This window comes from Spizellomyces punctatus (assembly GCF_000182565.1).
Source record: "Spizellomyces punctatus DAOM BR117 chromosome Unknown supercont1.21, whole genome shotgun sequence".
Lineage (NCBI taxonomy): Eukaryota > Fungi > Chytridiomycota > Chytridiomycetes > Spizellomycetales > Spizellomycetaceae > Spizellomyces > Spizellomyces punctatus.
This window is the reverse complement of record NW_015971557.1, coordinates 83,769-108,561: the sequence shown is the minus strand read 5'-3', so window position 1 is coordinate 108,561 and position 24,793 is coordinate 83,769. Positions and strand designations below refer to the sequence as shown.

The following is a 24,793-nucleotide window of genomic DNA, read 5'->3' as shown; positions in this document are numbered from 1 at the left end:
GAGTGTCATTTTCAGATATCTTGGCTTTCTATTGCAATCTGGATGAATATCAGTTGATATAGCAAACGTCGAAAAGGAGGAATGATTCTGGACCTGTGCTTCGATTGGACATTCAACATGCACACATTGGACAGCTTTGACGACATTTTGTATTAAATTTGCAACGAGTTGAGTAGTCGAGTTGAAGCAGATGTCGAGCATATCTTTGCAGGTTTGCAAATACATCTTTCGGAAACTGTTTAACATGCAACAGATGTGGGATGCCACTACCAAACTCTGGAACGAGCGCCTAATACCTGTGTATACGGTGAATTATATCAGAATCTAACAAGAAAAGTCTCTTGACATACTGAATGGACGACGTTTATGATATTACCAGCGATATGAAATGTTAAAATTGTTCAACACATACTTTGAAACGACCATCAGTCGTCGCAAATGGAATGAAGCAACCAAAGAGATGGGACTACAGAACAAATGGATCACTGTTGTTGGATACCACGGGGAAATTGCACGTCTTCTGAGGCAAGGCACCAGAGGAGACAAAGATGACACCTCTAACAAGAAAGAAGGGGAGTGTGTGTAGCGTCGCCTAATGTGTCGTATTTTGGCTGGTTGCTAATAAAGACGAGGCAGCTCAGGAAGGGAAATCGGAAGTGACAAGAAGGAGGAAATGTGATACAATCACACATGCTTGATAATTGACGTGCGTTTCCAAAAGATTAAAGGTTAAACTAGGCTGTTTTTCTTTAAAGTTCAGATACCCTTCCGCTTTCCCTCCACCTATCGTTTACCACACAATTTCCTTGTTTACAGACACTTTTGTTACTTGAAATGGTCCGCTCAAATGAACGGGAGCGCATACTTGTTAATGAAATCAAACGCAACCGTGCGTGGTGGTTATACGACTTTCCTATCCTTGTTGCAGAAGAATGGGAAGTGGTCAAAGGGAGAACAGACCTAGGTGTCGGTGATTTGGTGTTTGCGAATGAAGCCCGCTCGGCTTTTCTGGTTGTCGAAGTGAAGGCCTTAAACCCAGCAACAGGACCTACAGCGCGTACGAGCAGGAGAAAGGCAAGGCACGAGGTGGAAGTGCAAGTTGAGCGCTACATGGAAGCTTGGTCAGAGAAATATCCGAATACAAAAGTCTACGGTCAAGCATGTATCGATGGAGAACCGGGTGAGCGGCACGGGCCAATAACGACCGAGCGTCCGAAAGAAAAAGCCGACATTTGGAACCGCCGGATGGTGTTTCATCCTGAGAGCGGCAACACTTCGGAGAGTTCAAACAGTTCGCCCGTGGAGAGTGAAAGCGGTTCGTACATACAGACGGGGCTCAAGGTTGCCGCTGTAGCCACTGCGTTAGGTGCGCTGGGGCTTTGGATGAGTACACCATCAAATGATAGTCCACCATCAAATGGGCGGAGACGTCGCAGCCAAGACCGTGATCATATGTAGGATATGTAGTTAACCACCTATCAAGTAAACATTGTAAGGAGCTCAATATATGTAGCATGATCCCATCTATTCTAGTTTTTGTAACTGGTAACTGCGAGACCGTTCATCCCAAGTGGAACTATGAAATGTATCGAGTGCTTGAAACATTGGCATAATGCCGGGTAATGATGGGTTTGGCAGCACGGAATTGTTTATTTATTTGCATATAGTGGTTGAAGATAACACAGTTGCTTGGAGTAGAATGTATCTTAACATTGGCTTTATGCATGTATGGGGCTTGCAATCGTTCCCCCCATTACATACCTTAACATCTGAGCTTATCCATCCTAAATATTCCCACCCAATTTGTTGCCACACTTTAGCTTGATCCTCATCACTTATTTGTAAACCGGACAACAACGCTTTTGAGTTTTTCACACCTTGCGATAAAGACATGAACTATATCAGCCTTCTCCTCACTTTCAATCAAGACCACACGGCCCAATACTCATTCGCTAACGCTGCTACACTCCCGGATGTGAATACCTACCCCGCAGATATCTGGAAAGTCCGTAAAGAAAAGCTCGGAGGAAACGGCAGGTGGCCGTACAAGCCAACAATTCAGATCGTGCGACCTCGTCTCCGTCGCATTCTTCAGATGCTCAGTGGGTCCCCGTGCAAAGCAGAATGGTATCGTGAACCATTCTACCGCCAAGAAGATGCTCAGTATGCCATCCTTCCTTCACCTCATCGGGGCGTCGTCCCCCCCCCCTCTCAAGGGGAGGACGACGCCGGCGGATATGACGATCAAAATATCCAAAGCGCGAGTGAGGAGGAATTGCGAGGCGAACCGGAAGAGGAGACCGAGGAGACAACACGGTTTGACATCGAGACAGCTCCGGTAGACCTTCGCCCGGCGCTCTTTGCGGCTTTCACCGAGGAAGAGCTCACAACCCTCTCAGAAATTATTTTGGATATTGGAAGACCGGCGTCGGTGCTCACGTACACGGGCGTAAGGAAGGAGTTCAGCGACCGCCTTGGGAGAAGACAAATCCTGTGTGCAGCATCCGGTATTACCTTCAACAAAAAGCTCTGTCGAGGAAGTTTCCCTGACGAGCTCCATCAGATCGGCCAAAAGCTAGTGCGCGAACGTGGGAAGACCATGAGGTCCCTTGTGGGTCTTACCATTCGCGTTGACAGGGAGATCTATGGACTGGCGGAGCTGTTGCAGGATGTCATCTCCTCAACTGACTCGCTGTTATTTTTGGGTCCTCCGAATGCGGACAGAGCAGCAGTCTTCAGGGATGTATGTGCGTATACGGCGGAAATGATAGATCCTAAAACGCTGGCTTTCGCAGATACCTCACATGAAATTACTGGAGGGGATGTAACTGACCATCCTTGTCTTGGCAAGACCAGGGTCTTTGGTAGCTGTGGTTCAATCGAAAACTTAATGCGCCAGATCTTGAACCACACGCCCTTCGTTGTCGCAATGGACCAGCTCACGAGCCCCCTTGAGATTCAAGCAATCAGTGGAATGAAGTACAGCCATGTGAGGGTCATCGCTACGTCCCCGGGATCTTTTGAACATCTTATCAGCCATGCGCAAAAGAACTTCCTGCTAGGTGGGATTATGCCCGCCAGGGTCTCAGACAAGACTGCCTGGAAAGGTGGAAAAAATCGGTTGTTTCGCGTGCGCCAACCTATTTTCGAGACTATCGTTGAAATCATCTCCAAAACCGAGTTCCGCATCTTTCGGAATGTACAAGACCTGGTGGATAACGCCGTGCAATCCCAACCCATCTCGATCGAACGTCGCTGGATCGATGAAAACGGCGTGTTGAGAGCCTGCTTCACTTCCATATCGATTTCGGATGTGGCAATCACCCGCTAGGTAGGATCTTTACGGCGTCGTCCTCTCCCTCCCAGGAGAGGACGACGCCTTTGGCGGATAGGAGGATTATGGATATGCAGAGAGTGTTAGCCGAGGAAAACTTGCGATGGAATTGTGGATTTGGGAACAGGAGACACATCACTCTCCATCAACATAGTCTTGAGCTTTTTTTTACGGAATGTATCTTGCTTAGCTTTGATAGTAAATGTATATTCAATAACATCAAAGTCCATCTTTTTGCATCACTTGAATCGCCCCATTACCGAAGCCTTTGTTTCGTCTCCTATAACATTTCCCCTCTTATGCGGTCTGCACACACAACACAAGGATATCTATATTTTCCAACCCTTTGGTTGATGAGCTCGGCCTATCCAGAGCAACTACCCTATGATTTCCCTTTCTGGCATCAGCATAGCCTTATATTTTAAGATGTCAATTCTATTCTATCTATCGACGATGAATTAGATGTCGTATGGGGTCACCTACCGAGAGACCACCAAAGCACTATACATGTGATTAATTCAATTCTAGTTTTAGTTAGAGCGTCAGAGTCCCTGCAGGCTTGTAAGTTGAAGGGCATCTGACCCAAATGACGGTGTGGAAAGAATGGATGGGGAAAGCCCCATAATTAGGGACTAAATCGTGATGACGCATGGTGATATTGGGTTTTGACAGAACGACTTGACATTTCCAAGTTTTTACAAGGTATTTTCCACAACGATATAGCGCTAGAGCACATGAGGATGATAGCTGCTCAGCGATAATGGAAGATTTGGCAGAATCGAATGATTTATTGAAAGCATATGGGAGGGGAGACTGCTTGGAGTGGAATGACCTCCACCTTTTGGTTTTGCCCATGTCGATTGCGTGTGGGGGCTTTCAGTCATTCCCCCCCCCCCCCCCCATTACATAGACGGCCATCTGACCTCAACAAACGAGTCTATAAAGCCCCCGACCTCGTACATGCCCACCCATCTCATTCATACTTGCTCCTGCGTACTTAACTTATTGCGAGTGCGAGACGCTTCCGTTCAACTTTTGGCTCTTGCTCTTGGGTCATTCGGTTATCACCGCCACTAGTACTGCTGGTCGTCGTTCGAACAGACAAGAAGGACTTGCCATCTGCGGCGCTACGGACAGCAAATTCCGAGAAATTCCTCTTTATGATCCTTGAAAAGGATTTCCCGGTCCTTCCCACCTCTCCCACCTTATCTGCGTCTTGCCGACGAAGAGCGTTTACGGCTGTGGTGATGTCTACGTCCCGGTCTTTGCATAAATCAGATAACTTCGCCCGAAACCACTCTCACGTCGCACGGCCGTTCAGCAATTTACAACATCCCCGGATGTAACCCTAACCCTACGATTTCGCAAATCGAAGAGAAGCCTCGTAGGAAGCAACCAGTGGCCCTACAAGTCAACACTACAGATTATGCGACCTCGCCTACGCCGCATTCTTCAGATGTTCCCCACGAGCGATCTTGCAACGGTTTTGCTAGTTAGAATATCTCTCTTTCCACCCTGATTGTTAGTCCGATCAGCGACAGAACATCCTTGCCACCTTCACGCTGCAGCTTTTGTGAAATTCTGTGAAGGTCTTGCGGGAAGCTGCCGCGATTGATCTCGGTGTGGAAGGCGATTCCTGTCGCCGCACAAAGAATTTGCTGCCTCCCAAGAGGCTCGCTGAATTCTTTTCGCACGTCCGCGTAGGTGATCGTGGACGCTGGTTTTCCCACCTCCTTGATGATTTCGGCCAGGCTAGCCAGCTCTTCCTGGCTGAATGCATTGAGGAACGCCGGGCGAAGGTCCAGTGGAGCTCCTTCGATCTCTGCCGAGATCTGGTCTTCAGCTGCCCAGGCCAGATCCTCTTCGCTCCGGATATCGTCATCCTGGTACCCGCCAGCGTCGTCCTCTTCCTGGGAACCGCGATGGGGTGGAATGGGGAACCGCAATGGGGTGGAATGGGGAACCGCAATGGGGTGGAGTGGGGAACCGCGATGGGGTGACATGAGGATGGTGGTCATCTTCCTAGTTGTAGAATGTATCTCGGTACCATTCTACTTTCGATGGGGTCTCGTTGAGTATCTGTAGAATGCAGCGTAGGCGAGGTCGCATAATCTGTAGTGTTGACTTGTAGGGCCACTGGTGGGCAATGTTGTGTAGTTCCCTGTATTGACAAAACACTAGGTAGTGCCTTTCTACTACTTGCTTAGTTCAATGCCGGGATGTTTTATTGTAAGAATTTCTAAATACAATCGATAGATTCTACTATTTCTGCGAGCTGGCTATCAACATCGACACCGTCTTCCATTTTAATCACTGATAGTGACATTGCCATACTCTCCTCCATCGCAGCATATTACTCTCTTCAGAGTCCCATCCCATTTGAATGTTGTTTTCCCGCTTTCCTTTACGCTTTCCTTACGCATATCACCACGGTCATGTTGGGCAGCAAGTCACGCTCCAGATCCCATGGTTTGGCCAAGATATTACAAGGCTTATTCCATAAAGATTAAAGACCACACGGGAAGAACAATGTTCAAACTATTGGTCGGCCGTCGTGGAATCCTCCTCGCCGAGACGGAAACTCCCTACAGCCGGTTTAACACTTACCAAGTAGAAGTGTTCCTTGTTTAATTTCACAAGTAATTTCTCTAAAAGCAACACGGCGCGACAGTTAATTGGGAAGTTTACATTTGCCGAAACATTTTCATTTGGGATTTTTGTCTTTTTTTAAACTGCTTTTGCAATGAAACTGGTGCCGTGGAAAGAAACCCGGGAAATGATGAAGGATCTGTTACGAGCATCTCTAGGAGATTGAAGAGCTTTCAACCAGTACGCACTTGAACGTTGTCACTTGGAGCATACGCTAGCGACAGAGAAAACCACACTTTTATACCATTCCATTTGTCTTGCTTGCCTTGTCCATCATCATGACTGAAGGAACAACCTCGACAAAATCTTCTGACGCTAGTTCAACGCAGCTGGAACTGCCCATGTCGGATGCAGAGCGATCAGAGACCGGGAAATCTCCATCTGGATGTGACATTACAATCACAGAAACTGTCATAATGGACAAGGTATACTCGACTCGAGAACGATACACGATTCTCTCTATTGTTGCCCTTTCTGGGATGATGTCTCCCATAAATACTACGATCATGGTGAGTACAATGACAATATACACTTGTGCTCTCAATTTAAAACGGTCCATGTGTTAATGTTCTTTTTGATTGTAGTACCCTGCTCTTCCTTCCATGGCCCGCGACTTTCACACATCAACCAATACCATCAATCTCACCATCGCGGTCTTTATGTTCTGTATAGCCCTGTTTCCTCTCGGATGGGGAACAGTGTCAGATCTTTTAGGTCGGCGCTATGTGTATCTCTCATCGCTTACTTTGTACACAATCGCATCGCTATGTCTGGGCTTTGCGCGAGATATCCCTACTCTGCTCCTTCTGCGTGTCTTGCAAGCAGCGGGAAGCAGTTCCGTCTTGTCTGTTGGAGCTGGGACAATTGCCGATGTTTTCAAAGGCCCAGAGCGAGGGAAGGCTATGGGATTGTTTTATCTGGGTCCGTTATTTGGGCCTGTCTTGGGACCTGTGCTGGGTGGAGTGATACATGATTATGTGGGAGGATGGCCAAGTATTTTTTGGTTTTTGAGCATTTTGGGTGGAATTGTTGTGATTGCGGTTTGGTTTTGGCTGCCCGAAACTATGCCAAGACGGCAGGCTCATGGGGATGGATCTGCGGAGAAAAAGGGGGCATTGTACATGCTGTCAAAGTGCAACCCGCTGCAGCCGGTAACATATTTCAAGTTTCCGGTGACCATTGTGACAACACTTTACACATCAGGTAGGCAATGCTCTTGATTTGAAATTCACCTTGGGAGGGCTGACTGACCTTGAACCGTATGGCAGTTGTCTTTGCAACCATTTATTTCATCAACTTGTCCCTCGAAGTGGCATTTGAAGAGAAATACCATCTATCCCCATTCACTATTGGGCTCACATATCTCGGTTTCGGAGCGGGAAGTATCATTGGGTCGACGACTGGTGGACGGTTGGCAGATATATTCACCGCCAGATCTCCTGGTTGCCCCCAAATGCGATTAAAGAGTTCACTTATTGGCGCGGCGGTTTATCCTATTGGAGTATTTGGGTACGGTATAAGTGTCTATTACAAAACGAATTTGGCCATTCCGATTCTCAGCCATGTTCTTGTCGGATTTGGTATGACATTTTCATATACCGGGATAGCAAGTAAGCTCTACATGGTTGATGATACGCTGGTTTTTTCCCCTAGTTTTAACAATTTTGAATTTTGTTTTAGCCTACCTCGTCGATATCTTTCCCGGACACTCTGCCCGAGTTATTGCAGCCCAGAATCTGATCCGATATGGTGCCGGGGGACTAGCGTCCATTATTGTTCTCCCTATTTTGGATCACACGACATACCTTGTCATGTTTACCATTCTGGCGGCCATCAATCTTCTTGCTGCTTCTTGCATTCTGTGGACTATCATACGAGGGCCTGTGTGGCAGGAGGATGTCAAACAGCGGTTGCTGGATGTAAATTGATGTAAATGGACGAGGGTCCTGTATTTATATTTTAATTTATTAAATTATACATGTTTCGATCTGTATTACGGATTCATAATTAACAATGTCATATCTGAAAAAGTTAAAATGTTTAAAAGTCTGTCAAAGCAACAATTGCCATGCGCACGCGAAAGGGACAAACGACAACGTCGGGAGGGGCTGTCGCGCTGCGGGGGGTGTTGATCGTCTCGGCTGAGGCTGGCGGCGCCATGAGTCATGCCGTCCCATGTGCAAAAAGCCTTTTTGTTCCTCCTGCCATCGTAGTGTCAACGATATCTTTCCTCCATCCGCAACCAAACATTCATGAAGCGATGGCGAGCCTTCCTACCAATGATATCCTAACGCTTGAAAAAGCCATTTCCAGTATTCCAGCGATAGACGCCCATGCACATCCGTTACTGGTTGATCCGACAAATGAAGAACAGATACCTTTGGAAAGTATCATTTCCGAGGCAGAGGGGGGTGCACTCAAAGATGCCATACATACGCTGGCTGGTCGTCGCGCCATCCGGGAGGTAAAAGATTATCAACTGTCATTCATTTTGCTGGTGCGTACTGACATGGTGAGGTGTTCATTTTCATTCTTTTGCAGTTGGCTGCGTTTTATAACTTGGAGACATCTGCCGACTTTGGACTCATTAGAGAGGAGAGGTATTGATACCCATGTCATGCCCCACTATATTCCAATGACAAAGTCCATTTTCACCCCAGAAAACGCCTTGGAGCCGCGACGGTAACCCGCAAATTACTGGATGCGTCGACTATAGCCGGCTTTCTCCTAGATGACGGACTGCACGCCCCAAGCGACGTCTCATCGGTGGACGCGCACACTGCGTTTACACTCCACCCCGCAAAGCGCATTCTACGCATCGAAACTATCGCTGAATCCATAATCACGACTCAAGCGTCGAGTTGGTCTCCCGATACACCGAACCGCGTGTCGGGATTCGTATCAGCATTTCTACGTGCGATTGATCCACCTCCACCGAATGTCGTCGCATTTAAAAGTGTTATTGCGTATCGCTCAGGCTTGGAGATTTGTCGGGATCTCCCGATGGAGGATGTCACTGCTGCATTGGATGATGCATGTCGGGTGGTGCAGAGAGCTGCGGGAGGACGATGGAGATTAACACAAAAACCTCTGTTGGATTTTATATTACGCATTGCGTTGAAAGTGGCTGCGAAACTGGGATTACCGATTCAGTTTCATACTGGAATAGGAGACAAGGTGATAGTTCATTGATGCTGTCTCTATTGGCAGGAATGGTTGATGAGTATGTGGGTTTCATTATAGGACGTTGATCTTGTCAAGGCAAATCCTGCTCTTCTCCGTTCAATTCTAGATGATCCCGATCCGCTTCTTTCTAAAGCGAAAATTGTTTTGCTTCATGTTTATCCGGTTCGTTATTGTGCTCATCAACTGATTTACTCGACATGTTGATCATATCACTTACTGATTTTTTTTAAGTATGCAAAGGAGGCGGCCTACCTCGCTTCTGTTTATGAGAACGTTTATGCTGATTTTGGGTATGCTAATACATTGCCAAGCATAGAGGTGATCGGCTGACGCTGTAACTTTCACTCCTTACAACAGACTTGCAAACCTGTTACTTTCTTCGCAAGGTAGGAATCAAGGGACGAGTAAATGATTGGCTTGTCAATTGATTGATAGCGTTTATACATGGTGAACAGGGATCGAGCAAAGCATCCAGGAATTGTTGCAAATTGCGCCGACATCCAAAGTCCATTTTTCGACAGGTGTAGTAAATATGACTTGAAGGACGTGGGTTTTTACTCATATATGTATACCCTCTTCCAGATGGGCATTTCCATCCCGAGACGGTTTACCTTGCTGCTAAATGGGGCCGACAAGCCCTCGCCAATGTACGTATCGCTTGATATTTGCAACTGTATCAATGACCACATACCAACCCGAAAGAAACCCAAACGTTTAAAATGCAGGTCCTCGGCAAAATCGTTGCAAAAAATGAATTATCGCTAGAGGAAGCAGTACAAATTGCCAGAGACATTCTATTCGAAAACGCCAATGCATTATATAAACTTGGATGGTCGACTTCTGTACCCTTTTCTTCTATTGTCGGAATGAAGTCTCGAAATGCTCCGATTGTGGAAGCGATGGAAGGTGTTCATGTTGTGAGGATGATGTGGGTCGATTATGCGTATGTCAACTATGTTATTGGTCATGTTACTGCTACGTTTATTTTTTTTATTGATTTTGAACCCTTTCAACGTAGAAACATTACTCGCACCAAACTCGTTCCTCTTCCCCGATTCATCTCCATGGTCTCAAACTCGAGCGGCGTACCTTTTGTAACGGCCCTATTCGGATTCCCGTTTATGCGTGATGGTATTGCTCGGGGGTTAGATGGCGCTTGTATTTCGGTTACCAAGGATGCTGTGTTGAAGCCGGATGTGCGGACATTCAAGCGGTTACCGTATTGGAAGGGGCATGCGGCTGTTTTGGGAACTTTTTGGGATGAGGTGCGGCAGACTGAGCATCCTTGTTGTCCTAGGGTTAGTGTCGCATTTCGCGTTTTTGGTACCGTTCGTTGGCAACGTTTGCACATTATTTATATGAATATTTCAGACCATCCTATCGAGACTTGCCAAAGACCTCACAGACAAACACCGCATAAAACTCCGATGCGGCTTCGAACTCGAATTCCAGTTACTCCGTCCATCCAACCCCCACCACACACCCATCGACACGACCAACTATTGTGACACGACTTCCCTTCTTCCTTATTCCGCAGATAGCGCTGTGAATGTTTTGGATCAGATTGTGACGAGTTTGACGGATCAGGGGATTGGTGTCCATTTATTTCATGCTGAGAGTGGGCATGGGCAGTTTGAGATTGCGTTGACTGCTGGTGGGGTGGTGGAGGCTGCGGATGGTCTCGTATTGGCTAAACAGGTATGTGCTTTTAACCCTTTCCATTGGCATTATCCGCGCTGGTTTAATGTAAAAGTTTCATTGTAGACGATATATAACATTGCAGCATCCCATGGCCTGAAAGCCACCTTTGTCCCAAAACCTAATCCCCTAGCAGCTGGCAATTCCTGCCATGTACACATATCACTTTGGGAAGGTGCCCAAAACCTCTTTCTGTCCGGCTCGGCTCAACCCCATCAATTCATGGCTGGTATCCTTGCCCATCTTCCTGCTTTAACGGCTATAACTACGCCTTCAGTGAATTCGCATGAACGTTTGCAACCGGGATGTTGGGCTGGTGCATTCCAAGCTTGGGGAAGAGGGAATAAGGAGGCGCCGTTAAGACTTTTGGAAGATCGGGTTGAATTCAAGACGTTTGATGTGGGTAACTGTTTTGCAATGATCTATCTCATTCTTTGCGAGTAACGAATTATTGCTTTTTTGATTAGGGTACCGCCAATCCCTATCTTGCTCTATCAGCCATCATCGCATGCGGTCTACACGGCATAGAATCTCAATCTACTCTTCCACCCGAGACATCAGGTATGACCCCCTCACTTTCATCCTAATCTTAAAAACCTTTTTCTCATTTGCCATATAATCATCAGTTGACCCAATCACACTTGCCGAAGCTACCCGTCCATCTCGTCTACCAGCCACGCTAACTGAAGCTCTTGACGCATTAACTGCCGGCGAGGTTATAACCAAAGCACTTCGTGATGATGCCATTCAAGCGTTTATTGCTGTCAAGAGGGAGGAGATTGCGTGGAGGGAGGCGTGTTCTAGTCGGGAAGAAGCAGTCAAAGTTTTGATGGAAAAGTATTGAGGGTAACGGATTCTCAGATTGCACAATGACAAAGGGGCATGTTTGATTCATGGGATGATAAAACATGGATTGCGACATATCCCCAATATCTTGCAACATTTTGAAAACCATGATCATTTTGCAAAGTTAATTTATTCTTTAAATTCCATGGAAGAATTCCGACTATCTTTTTTTTCTGAACCATGAACAATCAAGCCCGAACGCCAAGTCCTCCATGATTACTCGGTAACGGGAGTATCAGCCAATAACCAAGCCGCACAAAACGGAATCATGTCGGCATTTTAGAAGATGGGTATTCCTTGTGGTGTCTATTGGCCAATAACGAAGCCGTATCCAACCGACTTTATGTGTCGGCATTTTAACTATGGAATACTTGTTTTTTATCGCATATTACCAAAAATAAATCATGTGCAAAGATTGATGAGATTGAGAAAATGCTGAGGGGGCGTGCAGATGTGGATATTTACACGGTACATCTACGATATATATCGCAGATTCCCAAACAAGTACATTATATTACAAGATTGTTTAGATAAAGTCTGGAGTATTGAAGTTGTGTCGCCGGGACCCAATTCTCCATTGAAAACTCAACGACCGAAATCGATTCTCATGGGTTGTATGTGTGTTTCTTTCAAACCTTTTTTCAGCCATTCGCAAACCCGCCCAACACACTTTTCTTGCCGACCCATTTTTGGACGACTCGTTCCAAGTCGGCTTGTTTGAAGGGCTTTGTAAGGTAATCGTCCATTCCTGCTTGCAGGCATCTATAGGCCAAATAATGGTTATTCCAAACAAGGTTGGGAACCGTATATGTAAAAACGTACTTTTCTCTATCGCCTTTAATACTACATTGAAAAACATTCAAAAGCGTAAACGATAACGTAGAATCTTGACAAAAAACTATATGAACACTGTTACTCACGCATTGGCAGTCAAGGCCACAATGGGAACATCCCTCGCAGGAGGTTGCAACTTTCTAACCCGTTTAGAAGCCTCATACCCATCCACTTCAGGCATCTGACAATCCATCAAGATTAAATCGTACTGTGTTTCTGTTTCAGGGGTCTCGTTTTTTGATTCTTGTGTTGGGTCTGGTGGTGGTGGGTGGAAGGCGTCCATGATGGCGGTGACGGCTTGAGCGCCGTTAGCGACTGCGTCGGTTTTGTGGCCGAGTTTGGTTAGCATGCGGAGAACGATGCGGCAATTGAGATCCTAAAATTTGTGTTTGTGAGTGATTTGAAAGAAATGGAAACAAGAAAATGCACACAATGGGCTTGGCAAATGGTGGGAAAAAATACAAAAAATGCCACTTACGTTATCTTCTGCCACCAAGATCCGCATGGGTCGCCTTACTTTTGGAGTACTGGGTACAGTCGCATTGGGCGACGTAAGCGAAGATGTAGATGATACTGTCGTATCATATGGTACATCCAATCCAGTTGATTGTAACGTGGTATTGGATAGCGTCCTGTCAAGTGTCAGATCGATTTGCGAAGCCCGGCTTTCGGAACCATGTCTAGAGTCTCTGGTATCGACCGGTACCGACGATACGATGGCATCACCGGTATCTCCATCCCATATACGTAAAGGAAGAGAAAACCACGCACAACTCCCATTTTGCCCATCTTTTCGTCCCTCAATCCCAATCTCCCCGCCCATGAGTTCTACGAGTTTTTTGCTAATGACGAGGCCTAGGCCTGTTCCACCGAAACGACGGGCAGTGGAGGAGTCGCCTTGCTGGAATGGGACAAAGAGACGTGAGCGGGTGGCGTCGCTGATGCCGACGCCAGTGTCGAGGACTTGTACGGAAAGGTGAATGTGAGGGTAGTGGATGGCAGATGTTGCATGTGTTAATGGTGGGACATGGGCTGTGCATGCTGTTCCATTTGATGTAATGGAAGGTACTGAGAGGTACAAGGGAGTTGGAGGGGAACAGGTGCCCATGGTGGAGGGTCGAGCATTTGGACACTTTGTTTCTTCATCCCCCGCCGCCATTTGCTCATTACTCTCCCCCCGCCCTTCCTCCACTTCTCTAATCTCGACACGCATGGTAACCGTTCCGGCACTCGTAAATTTGACGGCATTGCTCAAGAGATTAGCCAACACCTGCCGGATCCGCCCTGGCGCTCCACGAACAATGGGAATAGCATCGTCACAGCCTTGCAGCCTTTTCCCGTCATTGCATACAACGACGATAGGTTCGCGGGTGAACGTGACGCCTTTTCGTTGGGCATTGTACGCAACCATTTGTGCAGTGTCTGATAGGAGTTGAGGGAGGGAGAAGGGTGTGTCTTCTAGTTCGAGTTTACCAGCTTCGACTTTGGAGACTGGAGGTTGGAATATTGTGAGTACATTTTAGGTTTTTATTGGATGGGATTCAAAAAAACGTACAATCCAGAATGTCTTGTATAACAACCAGCTATCGAATACGAGAGCAATAAGTGAATATTTGATGTATAGCAAAGAAAACTAAGAGAACATGCTCACCAATGCATCGGCACTTCTTTGAATGTTTGCCGCACAGTCTCTTTGCTCTTCTGTCAACCGTGTGTCTAAGAGCAAGTCCGTCATGCCGACGATTCCGTTGATAGGGGTGCGAATCTGCAAGAGTACCCAAAGTTTATCGATACCGTTTTATCCGAAAATGGGCGATATGTGAACAATACCTCGTGACTCATATTTGCCAGGAACTTTTTTGGTAAAAAGTCAGTCAAGATTCGATAGACAGCCGGTATTCGGCCATAAACAAAGCGCATACACACACCTCGCTCTTTAGCCGGCTAGCTTCCTTTGCGGCAGCCTCAGCAGCCATCAATTCCCCCTTTTCCACAATACTTTTCTGCAATTCTTCATACATCCTCCTCCGTTCCGTCACATCAGTGGCAAGCGCGACCATTCCCGTCACACTCCCATTCGCATCTCGTAGAGGACCATAAGCAGTTTCAATCCACATGTCGCCTCGTTTGATCACTTGCCTCGTGGACCCGCCAGAGAGCGCCAACTGGATGCATGCAATGACTTCTGGGTCTTTGATGGCTTGTTCATAGCGTGTTGACACCATCTGGTCCGGTTGGCAAAAAAGGGGGGAAAGGGGCTGGCCTTCTGCGACGGTGATTTGATGTGTATCTAGCGAGACGGCGTAAATCAGCGCAGAAGCTGGGAGGGAACAGACGACGCGACGTAGTTGCTGGGAGGTTTCGTGGGCTTTGTTTTGGATGCGTTTTTGGTCTGTTAGATCGATGGCGAATGCTACGTACAGGTTTTCTTGGTGGGGTATCTATTAATGAAAATGGACGCTTAGCGCCCGTTTCAAGTTTGGTTTATCTTTAGCTTCTTTGAACCCACACTAGCACCACCGAGTAATACGGGGACTCGTGTCCCATCCGGCTTGATCAGTTCTCGTTCACAGTTTCTCAAACAAGCCCTTGCAGCTTTGATGAGTGTCTCATGATTCTCGCTTGCGCCATGAAATTGTCGTTCTTCAGCCAGGGCGCTTTCGTATGCTTCCCGATCTAGCCCTAATAGGTGGAGCCAGGCATCATTGCATTCAATGTGTGTTGAGGGGAACGTGGAGTCTGTTGAGAAAATAATGGCGCCAATGATGTTGGACTAGATCAAACAGTGTTAGCGGTCGTTGTTTGTAGATATCATTTTTGGACACACCCAACGTTTTCATTAAAGGCTTCCTAACCTGGAACAAGTGTTTTGCTCGTATTTCACTTTCAAGCAATGCCATTTCCGCCATTTTCCTCGCAGTCACATCAAACGACACACACGCAATTCCCTTCTTTTTTGCCGGCCCTTCCTCCATAACCTGCGTATACTGCGTTCGATACCACGCACCTTCCACATAGCATTCATCCAGCACATGGGTCTCGCGTCCCTCCAAGATTTTTGATACGCTCTCACACATGGTGGGTACATCTTTGAATACTTCAAAAACGGATTTACCGACTACTTCCCGTGGGGTTCGGGGGAACTTTCCTTGGGCGAGTGTGATGATGCCGATTTCGTCTACGCACCAGAGGTAGAGGGATGTGTGTGTCATGATTCGGTGAAGTTTGCTTCGGGCTTGTTGGATTTCGAGCAAGGCTTCTCGATGGTCGTGGATATCTGTTGATGTTCCCAACCTGGAATTTCCCAAAATGATGGAAATTTTGGAATGTGTTTACGGATGCGAAATATGGATGAACTGTATGTTTATAGGGTTCATTACCATTTTGTGATCTCGCCATTGTCGTCACGCAGAGGTAGTGCTGGGTTTAGACCAACATCAAGTGTTAAAAGGTTGGTCGACACATTACTTGGGAAGGCAATTTTGTCCGCCGTGACTGTTACCTCTTCCTAGAAACCATCTGTACATTCCATCGCTCGCTCTTTTGAAGCGATACTCTACTTGGTACGGATTTCCTGTTGCCAAGCACCCCGCCCATGTCAGGCCTACTCGTTCATAATCGTCTGGATGAAGAACGTGCTTCCATCCTTCTCCGCAACTTTCTTCAATAGAGTACCCAGTGTATTCCACCCACCTGGTCAAAAGATGACGAGTGATTATGCTTTTTTAGAGTCAAACCCAAATATTTCAAATTACGTACATTGTGTTAAAGTACTCGTGAGACCCATCCGGCGCTGTCGTCCACACCAACTGTTCCATTGAAAACAAACAAATGTATGGGAGACGAAATTACAAAGCTTAAGATTCAAAACATTTTTAAAAACAAAACACGAACCTGCGGCATGGCTTCACAGATGGTTCTCAACTGCCTCCCACTTTCTTCCAGTCGCTCTGCCTCTCTCTTTCGCTCGCGATCATCCTGGGTAATCACAATACCGCCAAACCGAGTCCCATCATCGTCAAAGAGGGCAATCACAGTTGCGATTGCCGTGAATTGCTGTTGGGAGAGTCGGAGACGAGCTTGATTTGGTTCAGGGCGCGGGCTAACGGAGATGTGCAGGCCTTTTTGAATGTTGTTATCTGGTGGGAGCGAGGCGGCGCGAGCAAAGGGGCTTTCGGGACCATGTGTTGCCTCTTCATGCGGAGAAACAAGGTATAAATCTCGATTGCCGTTAAAGAAAACATTGCCAGCAGAGTTGAGTTGCAATGGTATTGCCGAATCTGGTTGTTTTACCGCATTCAGATTGTCTGGATATAACTGAATGGCAACTGCTTCTTCGACGTTATCCAAGACCAGTTTTTGTACAACATTATTCCGTCGCACTTGAGCTGTCAAAGCATCGATGCACGACTGGAGGGCAAAAAGCGTCGCTCCGAGCGAGCAGAGGTTCGTTAGAGTGAGCAAGGATGGAAGTGCATGTGGGTAGATATTCAAGTGGAGAATCGCCCGTGGTTCGGATGGCTTTGGCGAGTCATCAGATTGGAGAGGAATGCTGAGGATAATCCAGTCGCTTTTTACATGGTCCTGTACTCGACTGCGTCAGAAGACAGTCACCACACGACCATGAACGAGATGGATAAAAAAAAAAAACAAAAGGCCAGCTGGACAGATCTGTGGCGCACAAACGTACTTGATGTCTCAAAAAGTCGTGTAAGGATGTGCGAGATCGACTGGTTGTGTCAGGGTGAGAAACACTAGGCTGCAAGTCGTAGAATGCACAACATTATTCACAACAGCCAAATGACAGGAAAGATACCTAACGATTTCATGGCTTTGCTCCATGCCATCATCCATTGCTCGTCACAATGTAAATCTTGAACAATGAACGATATCATACCTTGCCCTTTATCCACATGTCCTCCAATGCCTCCTCATGTTCACTTCCTTCCCAGAAGATATTGACAGGCATGTCATCTCTGGACACGACACTTTTGGGCTCCCATTTTGTCCCAATCGAAACACTCACGTAACCACTGAGCGCATTACAAATGGCTATGGCCTCTTTGACGAAAAGGGCACAAGGTTCATCGACAGACGGCCGGACGACACTGGTTAACACTCTGCTGTGAGCTGTAAGAAGGCGTGCAATTGGATCAGGTAGAATGGGAGACATGGAATGATGGAATAATCTGGCCCGTTAAAACAAGCCCGAAAAACGACTGGAAAACTGGATAAAAACAAAAAGAACTTTTTTTGCACCATCAGAAGGTCAACGGAAATCCAAAATAGCAAGCAACCGGCAGCCCGCAGCTAGAACTTGTTCAATCTCCACCCTGACGTGATTATTGGCTCATGACCCTCCGGGCTCAGAAAGTCGATCGGGGGTAAATATTGGGGATAGACCCCAAAGTAAGTTTTAGTTTGCTTTGTCGGTATTTTTGGTGTGTGCAGTGAATGTAATAACTGCATATAGAATCCCATCGATCTACAGAACAATAGATGCGTACTGGTAGTGATGCGATCCACGTCCGACTGGATGGACATGGCGCGCCCGTTTTCAATGGAAGAGATCCTTTTTTGCAATTCACACGACAGCTGATGTTGTCGTTGTCACCCAACAAGTACTTGTTGCATCTTTGTTCACACACTAAAAGACCTGTTTGACATACACATGCAAATACAACGAACAAGCATGTGTACAATAACCGACACAACCCCAGTACCAATGATGTCAATTGGAAACAAGAAATTAAATAAAATGATAAACACATCTAGTCATACGGTGGATGTTTCCTGCGCCATGGTCGTCACTTTTGTCGCTGTCGCCGTCGATCGTCGTAAAAAAAAAACCCCCCGCCGCCGCCGCCGCCACCCGCCGCTGGTTGTGGTCTGTGGGAAGAAGGTTAAGAGGGATCCAACTCGCTGTGAAACTTGCCATGTGATGACGTCATAGACACCAATTGCGGATAAATGAAATCTCAATGGCCGAGAGACCGGAACCTCCTTTTCTTTCTCCATTTTGGCTGTGCAGATCTCGCTGTTATTTTTTTTCCCACAGACACACACAGGGAGAGAATTGTTGAGAAAGATCTTGAAACTTTTGTAGTCACTCTCTATTTTTTATGATGGTCGATATGTGGAAGATATTTCCTTTTTTAGTTTTTGGATGTCACTCCCTGGTGCATATTGCTTTGTAACTTTTTGTTATCTGGCGAGAGGTTTGCAAGGATTAATTTCCTAAAGTTTATTTTTTTATGCCAACAGATATTTATTTTGGTTCATAAACAATGGTTATGCCAATTGGGGAATGAGCCATCTGGCAGAGGGGAAAAAGAGGACGCGGGAAAGTTTTTTCTTCAGAGATCCCGCTTGGAAAAGTGGCAGCTTGCACCGCCGTTGATAAGCACTTGGCAAATGTCGTCTATATCCCCCTGCATATCCGCCGCGGTGGGAGCCATGGCCAGCTGGACAAGCTAAAAAATAAAAGGGAAATATCCCGCCCGTATGGATCGAAATTCACTTTTACTAGCATTTGGGAGTGGAGACTCACACCCAAAAAGGCAAGCGAGGCAGGAAAAACAATGCAATTCTTGTGGGAAATTGCTTCAAGTAGGAGTTAAAGTATCGCTTGCCCCATTATATATATCAAGCACGTAAAAGTCATCACAGCTGGCACTTGTCTCTGTGTGTATGTGTGGTGGGTTTATAAACTACTCTTACTGCTGGGGGGTTTTGCTGAGCGCCACGAGAATATCGCATTTTTACCATGTTTTATTTTTTATCTCTCTCTGACTGCTGGGTTTTCTTTTTCCTAACCAGTTTCTCGGGACACCCCAGCCAACCCAAAGGACAAATACCACACATGCCCTGTGTACGCTTTAGGTTCCGGTTGAATAGAAAATGACTTTTATATGCCCTTTGCGTCCGGATCAACATGTCCCGTTTACAAGTGTCTTGTCAACTTACACCGTGAAAAACACCACAGAATCGGACACGAACTTTTACGATTGGGGAGGCAATACTCGATTTCGCCCCGATCCCCCCCTCCAATCGAATATGGCTGGTTAAAGTTTGTTAAGGGATATAAGCGTGACATGGCAAAAGAAGAAAAAAAAAATAGGTCTTGTTAACAAAGGGTTTAAATGTGTGCCGACGTGTGACATTACAAAGGGATAATTGTTTTGCTACTAGCACCACACACTCTCTACCATCCTGCTGCTTGCAAAGGGGAGCAAAATACAGTAGAAGCAAGCGAGGTTGCAGAATGAGCAGGACAGTGTTGCATGAATTTGCATGGGAAGCCATACAGCACTTATCATGCAACATTACATGAACAAAATGCACACATACACACACACATACCAAAACACATTGCATATCCAATACATACATGAAATCACGGTAAGCATTCTTTAAAAGAGTTTTCAATGCATACTAAGCCTCTTGCAGTTGGAGTCAACATCCAACAAAAGGAATCCACGATTGGGACATAATGGGCATTGTTCAAGACTTGCCCACATGCAGATTGGCCATTATTTATTATGGAATCCGCGGTTTTTCTCTTGTTTTGTTTTGTTTTGCAGTCCTTTTTTTGGTGGACTTTTGGGCACACACTGGCGGAAGGAAAACAGATGACGGGAGACGGCGGGCTTGCAACAAGCACAAAAAAGGACCGCAGAAGGGGGGGGGGGGGGGGGGGGGAGGATTTCCCCAAACACATTAGGGAGTGTCGACAAGGAACACTTGCTTTGAATCGCATCCCAAACTAGACCTGTTTGCTTTCGTTAGTTTTCTATCCTCAAAAACAGACCACTTGCATCCGTGGTAGTTTTGACATCACGGCCCTTTTTCTAAAACAAAAAACAAAACTCATCCGAGGGAAACCAAGACAAGGAACAAAAGGGTTATTGAACAATCTGGCAGATTCCGATTGTCGTCGTTTTTTTTTTTTTGTTTGGGTGTGGTGTGTCCCCTTTTTTTTTAATTTTTTGAATTTGATTTCTTTTTCGATCGTCGGCTGGCCGGCCGGCTTACCTTGTCCTTATTACACAACCCATTTAAACATTTCCCCCATCTTTCATTCCCCCCTCCTCCTCCCTTCCTTCCCCCGGCCGCTCCTACTCGAAAGCCATTTTTCTACCTCCTGTGGACCGTTCGCTGTGTCCATTGGATTTTCTTCTTTTCTTTGGTTGTCTACTCGGAACCCGCTTCCTTTTGTCTCCCTCGGCCTTCCTCCCAAGAAAAACTGCAGAACTGCAAAAGAGAATAAAAAGGGTTGAATTCCAAGAAAGCCCAAAAAGCGGACGCGAAACCCCAACGCGAACGTGTCTCAACTGCAGTCGCATGTATATAAAGAACACACTGTGAAAATACGACAACATTAGAAAGTATACGCTAGCACCTACTCCCCGCGACACAAACACACATCACCATTGGTAAACGAAGGCTCACAAGGCATTAATTTATATCCTCGCCATCGTGCATTTGTTGGAAATCATCCGCTCTGGTCGATACGAGTCAAAACGCCACAGGCTCTGCCTCTCCCCTGCGATCCCCCCCCAACCCACACACTAGATCCGATACAAAAACACACACAAGAGGACAGATCTGGCGATCCAAACGCTATAAACATCGTATCTCGTTGGCGTACGGCTTGGTGGCCAGCACCGCAATGTGCTGAGACAGTCATCCGCTCCCCAGGGACAAAAACAGCTGTTTACCTAGATCCAATTTTTAAAAAAAAAATTGTGACATCAGAGCAAGAGTCAAAAACAGCACAACGGGAGATATCAGGGCAACGTCGTTTCGATTCGTTGTGCGATATTCTCCACTCACGATATGACTTCTCGTGAGAGTTCGCCGTCGGATTCTTCCCAGACTGCATCGCCGTCAAAACCTTCGGGTTTAGGTTCTCCGTCAACCCCGTCGGGTTCGTATCCATCCGACGCAGTCACATACTCTTCTGTACCGCGGGGAATTTCAAGGCAGTTTGAAACCGCACGAAGAGTTCGTTCCCAAGGACAGACAAGGACGGTTTGGGCCTGTGATAGATGTAAGTTTGTCCAAACTGCGGACTGGGGGACGCGTTGTAAAATCATCATAAAGATTCTGATCTGGGGCTGTTTTTCCATACGATTTTATTTTTTTGCTTTTCCCCATATTCTTTCCCATTAACAACAGGTTACAGACTAAAGAGCAAGTGCGATTCTGGTCGACCGGCGTGCGCAACATGCATTCGGGGCCGCTTCACCTGCTCATATACCGCTAGAGAACGAGGGCTCGGTGCCGCGCGTCGCGGGCGACGATCAACGACGGTAGACGCATGTAAGGGATATTTGGTGTTGCTGCATACATGTCATTTGTTGCTCTCTTGTTCAACTCTTTTTTTTTTTTTCTTTTCTTTGCAGATGTACGCATGTTGGAAGAGCGACTGCGAGAAGTGGAACAACTCATTGCGACCGGCCGTAGACCTTCAGTTGGCAGTAGCGACTCGGACCGGTCCACACCAGTTGGGTCCCACAATTACAGATCCCCCTCCGATGGACGCACTACACCTACACCTGCTCATAACGACCCTTCGCGGGTATCACCGGGCACACGCCACCATCCTTCTCAATCGCCCAGTGCACGTCCTCCACCACCGTCTGCTGCTGTTTTTGCGCAAGATGTACTAGAGGATATGCTTCGCATCTACTTTGATTACGTTGCTGTCCGATGGTTTCATCCACCCGCACATCGTCGTACTTTTATGGCCAAACCTCTCTCGGAACATTCCCCGTTTCTCATCTATTCCATCGCGGCGCAATCGGCACCGTACTCTGAGCATCCGGCCGTCAAGGAATATATCAGGGAGAGACAATTGCCACTGTATAGAGCAGGCGAACCGTATTATTATCGAGCAAGAGGATTGATTGCTGAGCTGCTCGAAAACCCCACTTTTGAGACCGTTTGGGGACTGTCTCTGATTGGAATTGGTATGTAGTTTATTGGGTCATGTATGAATGTTGTTTTTTCTCTATTCTTACGCACATCAACTTTTTTTCGAAATAGCTGCCACAAGTATGCATCATGTCCCTTTTTTTCCTTTATTGCTGTTTTTTTTTTTCTTTGTTCATCAACTGATTGTATGTTTCCTCGCTTCCATTGTGACGTGCTCTGTCTATTCACCAGGAATGGGAGAACGTAAGTTATCGTTTGCACTTCTTTTGGCGGTCCATGGCAGAGTGCAACGGTACGATGTTCGTACATGAATTCTCATCTAATGATGCGCTTTTCTGTTTTCTGTTGGCAGCAAGTGCATCCGCTTTCTATGCAATGTCCATACGAATGGCCGTCGTGCTGAACATGTATATCGATCCGGATGTAGAAGAAGTGCACGGTCCGCTTCCGTGGCTTGTCAAGGAAGCGCGCCGACGCATGTGGTTCACATTATGCGCGCTGGACGTGACGGATTGCAGCCCAGAAGATCGAGCGAGAATCATTGCCGAGAGGGATCAACCAATTTTAGATCGGACGCCCTTTATTCATGATTATACGCGTCGAGTACGGGTTCCCGCGCCGGATCACATGTGGGAGTCGGTCCACACAGAAGAAGGATTACCGGCTATTGGCGCCTTTGACCCCGTACAAGACCTGCATTGTGGGGATGCATCAGGAAGGTTGACGAGGTTGTATGCTAGGATTCAAATACTGGGTATCGGAGTGTCCGAGATTGTACAAAATGTCTCCAGTAATCCGAGAACTCCAGGGCGCAGGGAGCTCATGGATACGACCCCAGGGACGAGCCAATCCCATGCACAAACTGCACAGCCTCTGTTATCCCCTGAACATCAAGAGCTCATCGACCAAATCGAACAAGAGCTGCATACGTGGCTTACCTACCTTCCACCGTGGGCCCGATCCATCGACCACCATACCACATTCGTCCCATCTACCATCAGCCGCCACCCGCCGCCATGGCAACTATTATCACTGCATATCATGTATCATGCCTGCTACGTTGCTCTCCACCTCCCCACCCTTCTCAAAGCCCGTCGAAATGGAGTGCGTTCTACCCACCCTTCCCTAGCACACGTCAACGCAACGACTCGTCACCATACACGCCGAATATCCCAGCTCATCCACAAAGTCAAAAACCTCGACCCAAGTGCTAAATACATTACTCTTATTATATGTTACTTTACATTTTATTCTGCCGTGGCGCTTGCCTTGGCGTTGTCGGACGAGTACAACCGCGAGGACACTGCTGAACTTCGCGCAGAACTGGATATCCATATTTGGTGGATGTCAGTTTTTGGAGAGAGATGGTATATGGGAGGATATCTGGTTCGTGTCATAGAGGGCCTCGCTGGCGACCAGGCAATCCAAAGAGAGAGGGAGCGATAGCATATTCCACGCAAAACACACGAAAAAGGCGCAAAAACTCAACCGTAGATAGACTTTAAAGAACAGAAAGACACGAGAACTCGGTCTTTTCTATTTATTGATTGCAAATCTGAGCGGGGGCATGTGTAGATACGATAGCGAAATGGGTAAGGACTTTTTGCATGTGTGTTGAATTCAGAAGTGGGGGATGCGAAGAGAGGCTGTATATTCCTGGTGTCCTTTCCTCACCGCCTGGAAACGTTTTCTTGTACCAAAATGGTCGGTTGACCGTTATACAGTATTAGCGATTTTAGTGTCAAGATTGGATAGTATTTTTAGTCTTAGCACAAACCGAAAGAAAAAAAAAAAAAGAAAATCCATCACGAGATTTAAACGATTTGACAAGACTAATAGAAAATATACCAATACCAAACTCGCAGTTGTGTGTGTCATGTCCTTACGTTTTTTCTCTATTGGTTTGAGTGTTTTGGTTGGGTTCTGGTAGTGATTGACTAGCTGGACGCCTTGGATCGTGTTGGAAATTGGGGTTTGATGGGATGCGCGTTTCCTTCCCTCTAGAGGCGAGTTATAAAATCTGGGACAAACAGTTTATGGCTTTTGGAATAATGTCTCAGAAATGGGAACTTTTATTGTTTAATGATTTCAAAGCAATTGTTAATCTATGTGAGATTTACAAAACAATGCGAGATGTGTGCCGTATGTTCAGATATTGTGTATACTAGACCTTTGGAGTTGATGTCCTCTAGGCTTTAGAGTACATGAATGTGCTTTTAACAACAAGTGCACCATCTTGCAAATGTTATTTGATCGTTTATATTACCACTGATGTCTTCGCAATATCCCTCTAAGGATCCCGAACAT

The 24,793-nt window shown here is 46.6% G+C and overlaps 7 protein-coding genes across 8 annotated transcripts; 5 read left to right on the top strand and 2 right to left on the bottom strand.

Moving 5' to 3' along the window:
- Nucleotides 1-834: 834 nt before the first annotated feature.
- On the top strand, nucleotides 835-1,567 carry SPPG_08362 (uncharacterized protein; the record flags this gene model as incomplete). The annotated part of the gene is made up of 1 exon (XM_016756521.1): nucleotides 835-1,567. The coding sequence occupies one exon, from the start codon at nucleotides 835-837 to the stop codon at nucleotides 1,456-1,458; it is 624 nt and encodes a 207-aa protein (XP_016604249.1). The 3' UTR covers nucleotides 1,459-1,567.
- Nucleotides 1,568-1,891: 324 nt separating this feature from the next.
- Nucleotides 1,892-3,331, top strand: SPPG_08361 (uncharacterized protein; the record flags this gene model as incomplete). The annotated part of the gene is made up of 1 exon (XM_016756520.1): nucleotides 1,892-3,331. One exon carries the CDS (start codon nucleotides 1,892-1,894, stop codon nucleotides 3,329-3,331), a length of 1,440 nt encoding a protein of 479 aa, XP_016604248.1.
- Nucleotides 3,332-4,827: 1,496 nt separating this feature from the next.
- On the bottom strand, nucleotides 4,828-5,352 carry SPPG_08360 (uncharacterized protein; the record flags this gene model as incomplete). The annotated part of the gene is made up of 1 exon (XM_016756519.1): nucleotides 4,828-5,352. One exon carries the CDS (start codon nucleotides 5,350-5,352, stop codon nucleotides 4,828-4,830), a length of 525 nt encoding a protein of 174 aa, XP_016604247.1.
- A 509-nt stretch (nucleotides 5,353-5,861) lies between these two features.
- On the top strand, nucleotides 5,862-7,974 carry SPPG_08359 (multidrug resistance protein). The gene is made up of 4 exons (XM_016756518.1): nucleotides 5,862-6,492; nucleotides 6,568-7,186; nucleotides 7,252-7,593; nucleotides 7,664-7,974. The coding sequence occupies exons 1-4, from the start codon at nucleotides 6,262-6,264 to the stop codon at nucleotides 7,909-7,911; spliced, it is 1,440 nt and encodes a 479-aa protein (XP_016604246.1). The 5' UTR covers nucleotides 5,862-6,261; the 3' UTR covers nucleotides 7,912-7,974.
- Nucleotides 7,975-8,051: 77 nt separating this feature from the next.
- Nucleotides 8,052-11,911, top strand: SPPG_08358 (uncharacterized protein; the record flags this gene model as incomplete). The annotated part of the gene is made up of 14 exons (XM_016756517.1): nucleotides 8,052-8,447; nucleotides 8,525-8,583; nucleotides 8,644-9,160; nucleotides 9,227-9,331; nucleotides 9,401-9,459; nucleotides 9,527-9,555; nucleotides 9,625-9,690; nucleotides 9,752-9,816; nucleotides 9,895-10,112; nucleotides 10,188-10,467; nucleotides 10,541-10,867; nucleotides 10,934-11,266; nucleotides 11,335-11,428; nucleotides 11,494-11,911. The coding sequence occupies 14 exons, from the start codon at nucleotides 8,052-8,054 to the stop codon at nucleotides 11,709-11,711; spliced, it is 2,766 nt and encodes a 921-aa protein (XP_016604245.1). The 3' UTR covers nucleotides 11,712-11,911.
- A 238-nt stretch (nucleotides 11,912-12,149) lies between these two features.
- SPPG_08357 lies at nucleotides 12,150-18,373 on the bottom strand. Of its 2 annotated transcripts, none has more exons than XM_016756515.1 (16): nucleotides 17,445-18,373; nucleotides 17,238-17,306; nucleotides 16,442-17,141; nucleotides 16,307-16,356; nucleotides 16,050-16,240; nucleotides 15,928-15,967; nucleotides 15,403-15,841; nucleotides 15,057-15,320; nucleotides 14,476-14,988; nucleotides 14,378-14,401; nucleotides 14,199-14,312; nucleotides 14,103-14,130; nucleotides 13,026-14,038; nucleotides 12,634-12,923; nucleotides 12,536-12,556; nucleotides 12,150-12,475 (listed from the first exon to the last, which is right to left on the bottom strand). In XM_016756515.1, the coding sequence occupies exons 3-16, from the start codon at nucleotides 16,448-16,450 to the stop codon at nucleotides 12,355-12,357; spliced, it is 3,117 nt and encodes a 1,038-aa protein (XP_016604243.1). In that variant the 5' UTR covers nucleotides 16,451-17,141; nucleotides 17,238-17,306; nucleotides 17,445-18,373; the 3' UTR covers nucleotides 12,150-12,354. The 2 variants fall into 2 exon arrangements, with proteins under 2 accessions (XP_016604243.1, XP_016604244.1); XM_016756516.1 differs by having other exon boundaries at nucleotides 16,442-17,131.
- Nucleotides 18,374-20,449: 2,076 nt separating this feature from the next.
- Nucleotides 20,450-24,294, top strand: SPPG_08356 (uncharacterized protein). Its single transcript, XM_016756514.1, has 6 exons — nucleotides 20,450-21,599; nucleotides 21,728-21,871; nucleotides 21,955-22,521; nucleotides 22,598-22,606; nucleotides 22,718-22,729; nucleotides 22,839-24,294. The coding sequence occupies exons 1-6, from the start codon at nucleotides 21,386-21,388 to the stop codon at nucleotides 23,930-23,932; spliced, it is 2,040 nt and encodes a 679-aa protein (XP_016604242.1). The 5' UTR covers nucleotides 20,450-21,385; the 3' UTR covers nucleotides 23,933-24,294.
- The last annotated feature ends 499 nt before the right edge of the window (nucleotides 24,295-24,793 follow it).

Coding starts and splice junctions, on each gene's coding strand:
- SPPG_08359 (XM_016756518.1), top strand. CDS start 6,262: ATGACTGAAGGAACAACCTCGACAAAATCTTCTGACGCTAGTTCAACG. Junction 6,493..6,567: donor CCATAAATACTACGATCATG/GTGAGTACAATG, acceptor TTTTGATTGTAG/TACCCTGCTCTTCCTTCCAT. Junction 7,187..7,251: donor GACAACACTTTACACATCAG/GTAGGCAATGCT, acceptor ACCGTATGGCAG/TTGTCTTTGCAACCATTTAT.
- SPPG_08357 (XM_016756516.1), bottom strand. CDS start 17,720: ATGTCTCCCATTCTACCTGATCCAATTGCACGCCTTCTTACAGCTCAC. Junction 14,989..15,056: donor TATTACTCGGTGGTGCTAGT/GTGGGTTCAAAG, acceptor TTTCATTAATAG/ATACCCCACCAAGAAAACCT. Junction 14,131..14,198: donor AAAGAAGTGCCGATGCATTG/GTGAGCATGTTC, acceptor CGTATTCGATAG/CTGGTTGTTATACAAGACAT.
- SPPG_08356 (XM_016756514.1), top strand. CDS start 21,386: ATGACTTCTCGTGAGAGTTCGCCGTCGGATTCTTCCCAGACTGCATCG. Junction 21,600..21,727: donor GGTTTGGGCCTGTGATAGAT/GTAAGTTTGTCC, acceptor CATTAACAACAG/GTTACAGACTAAAGAGCAAG. Junction 21,872..21,954: donor ATCAACGACGGTAGACGCAT/GTAAGGGATATT, acceptor TTTTCTTTGCAG/ATGTACGCATGTTGGAAGAG.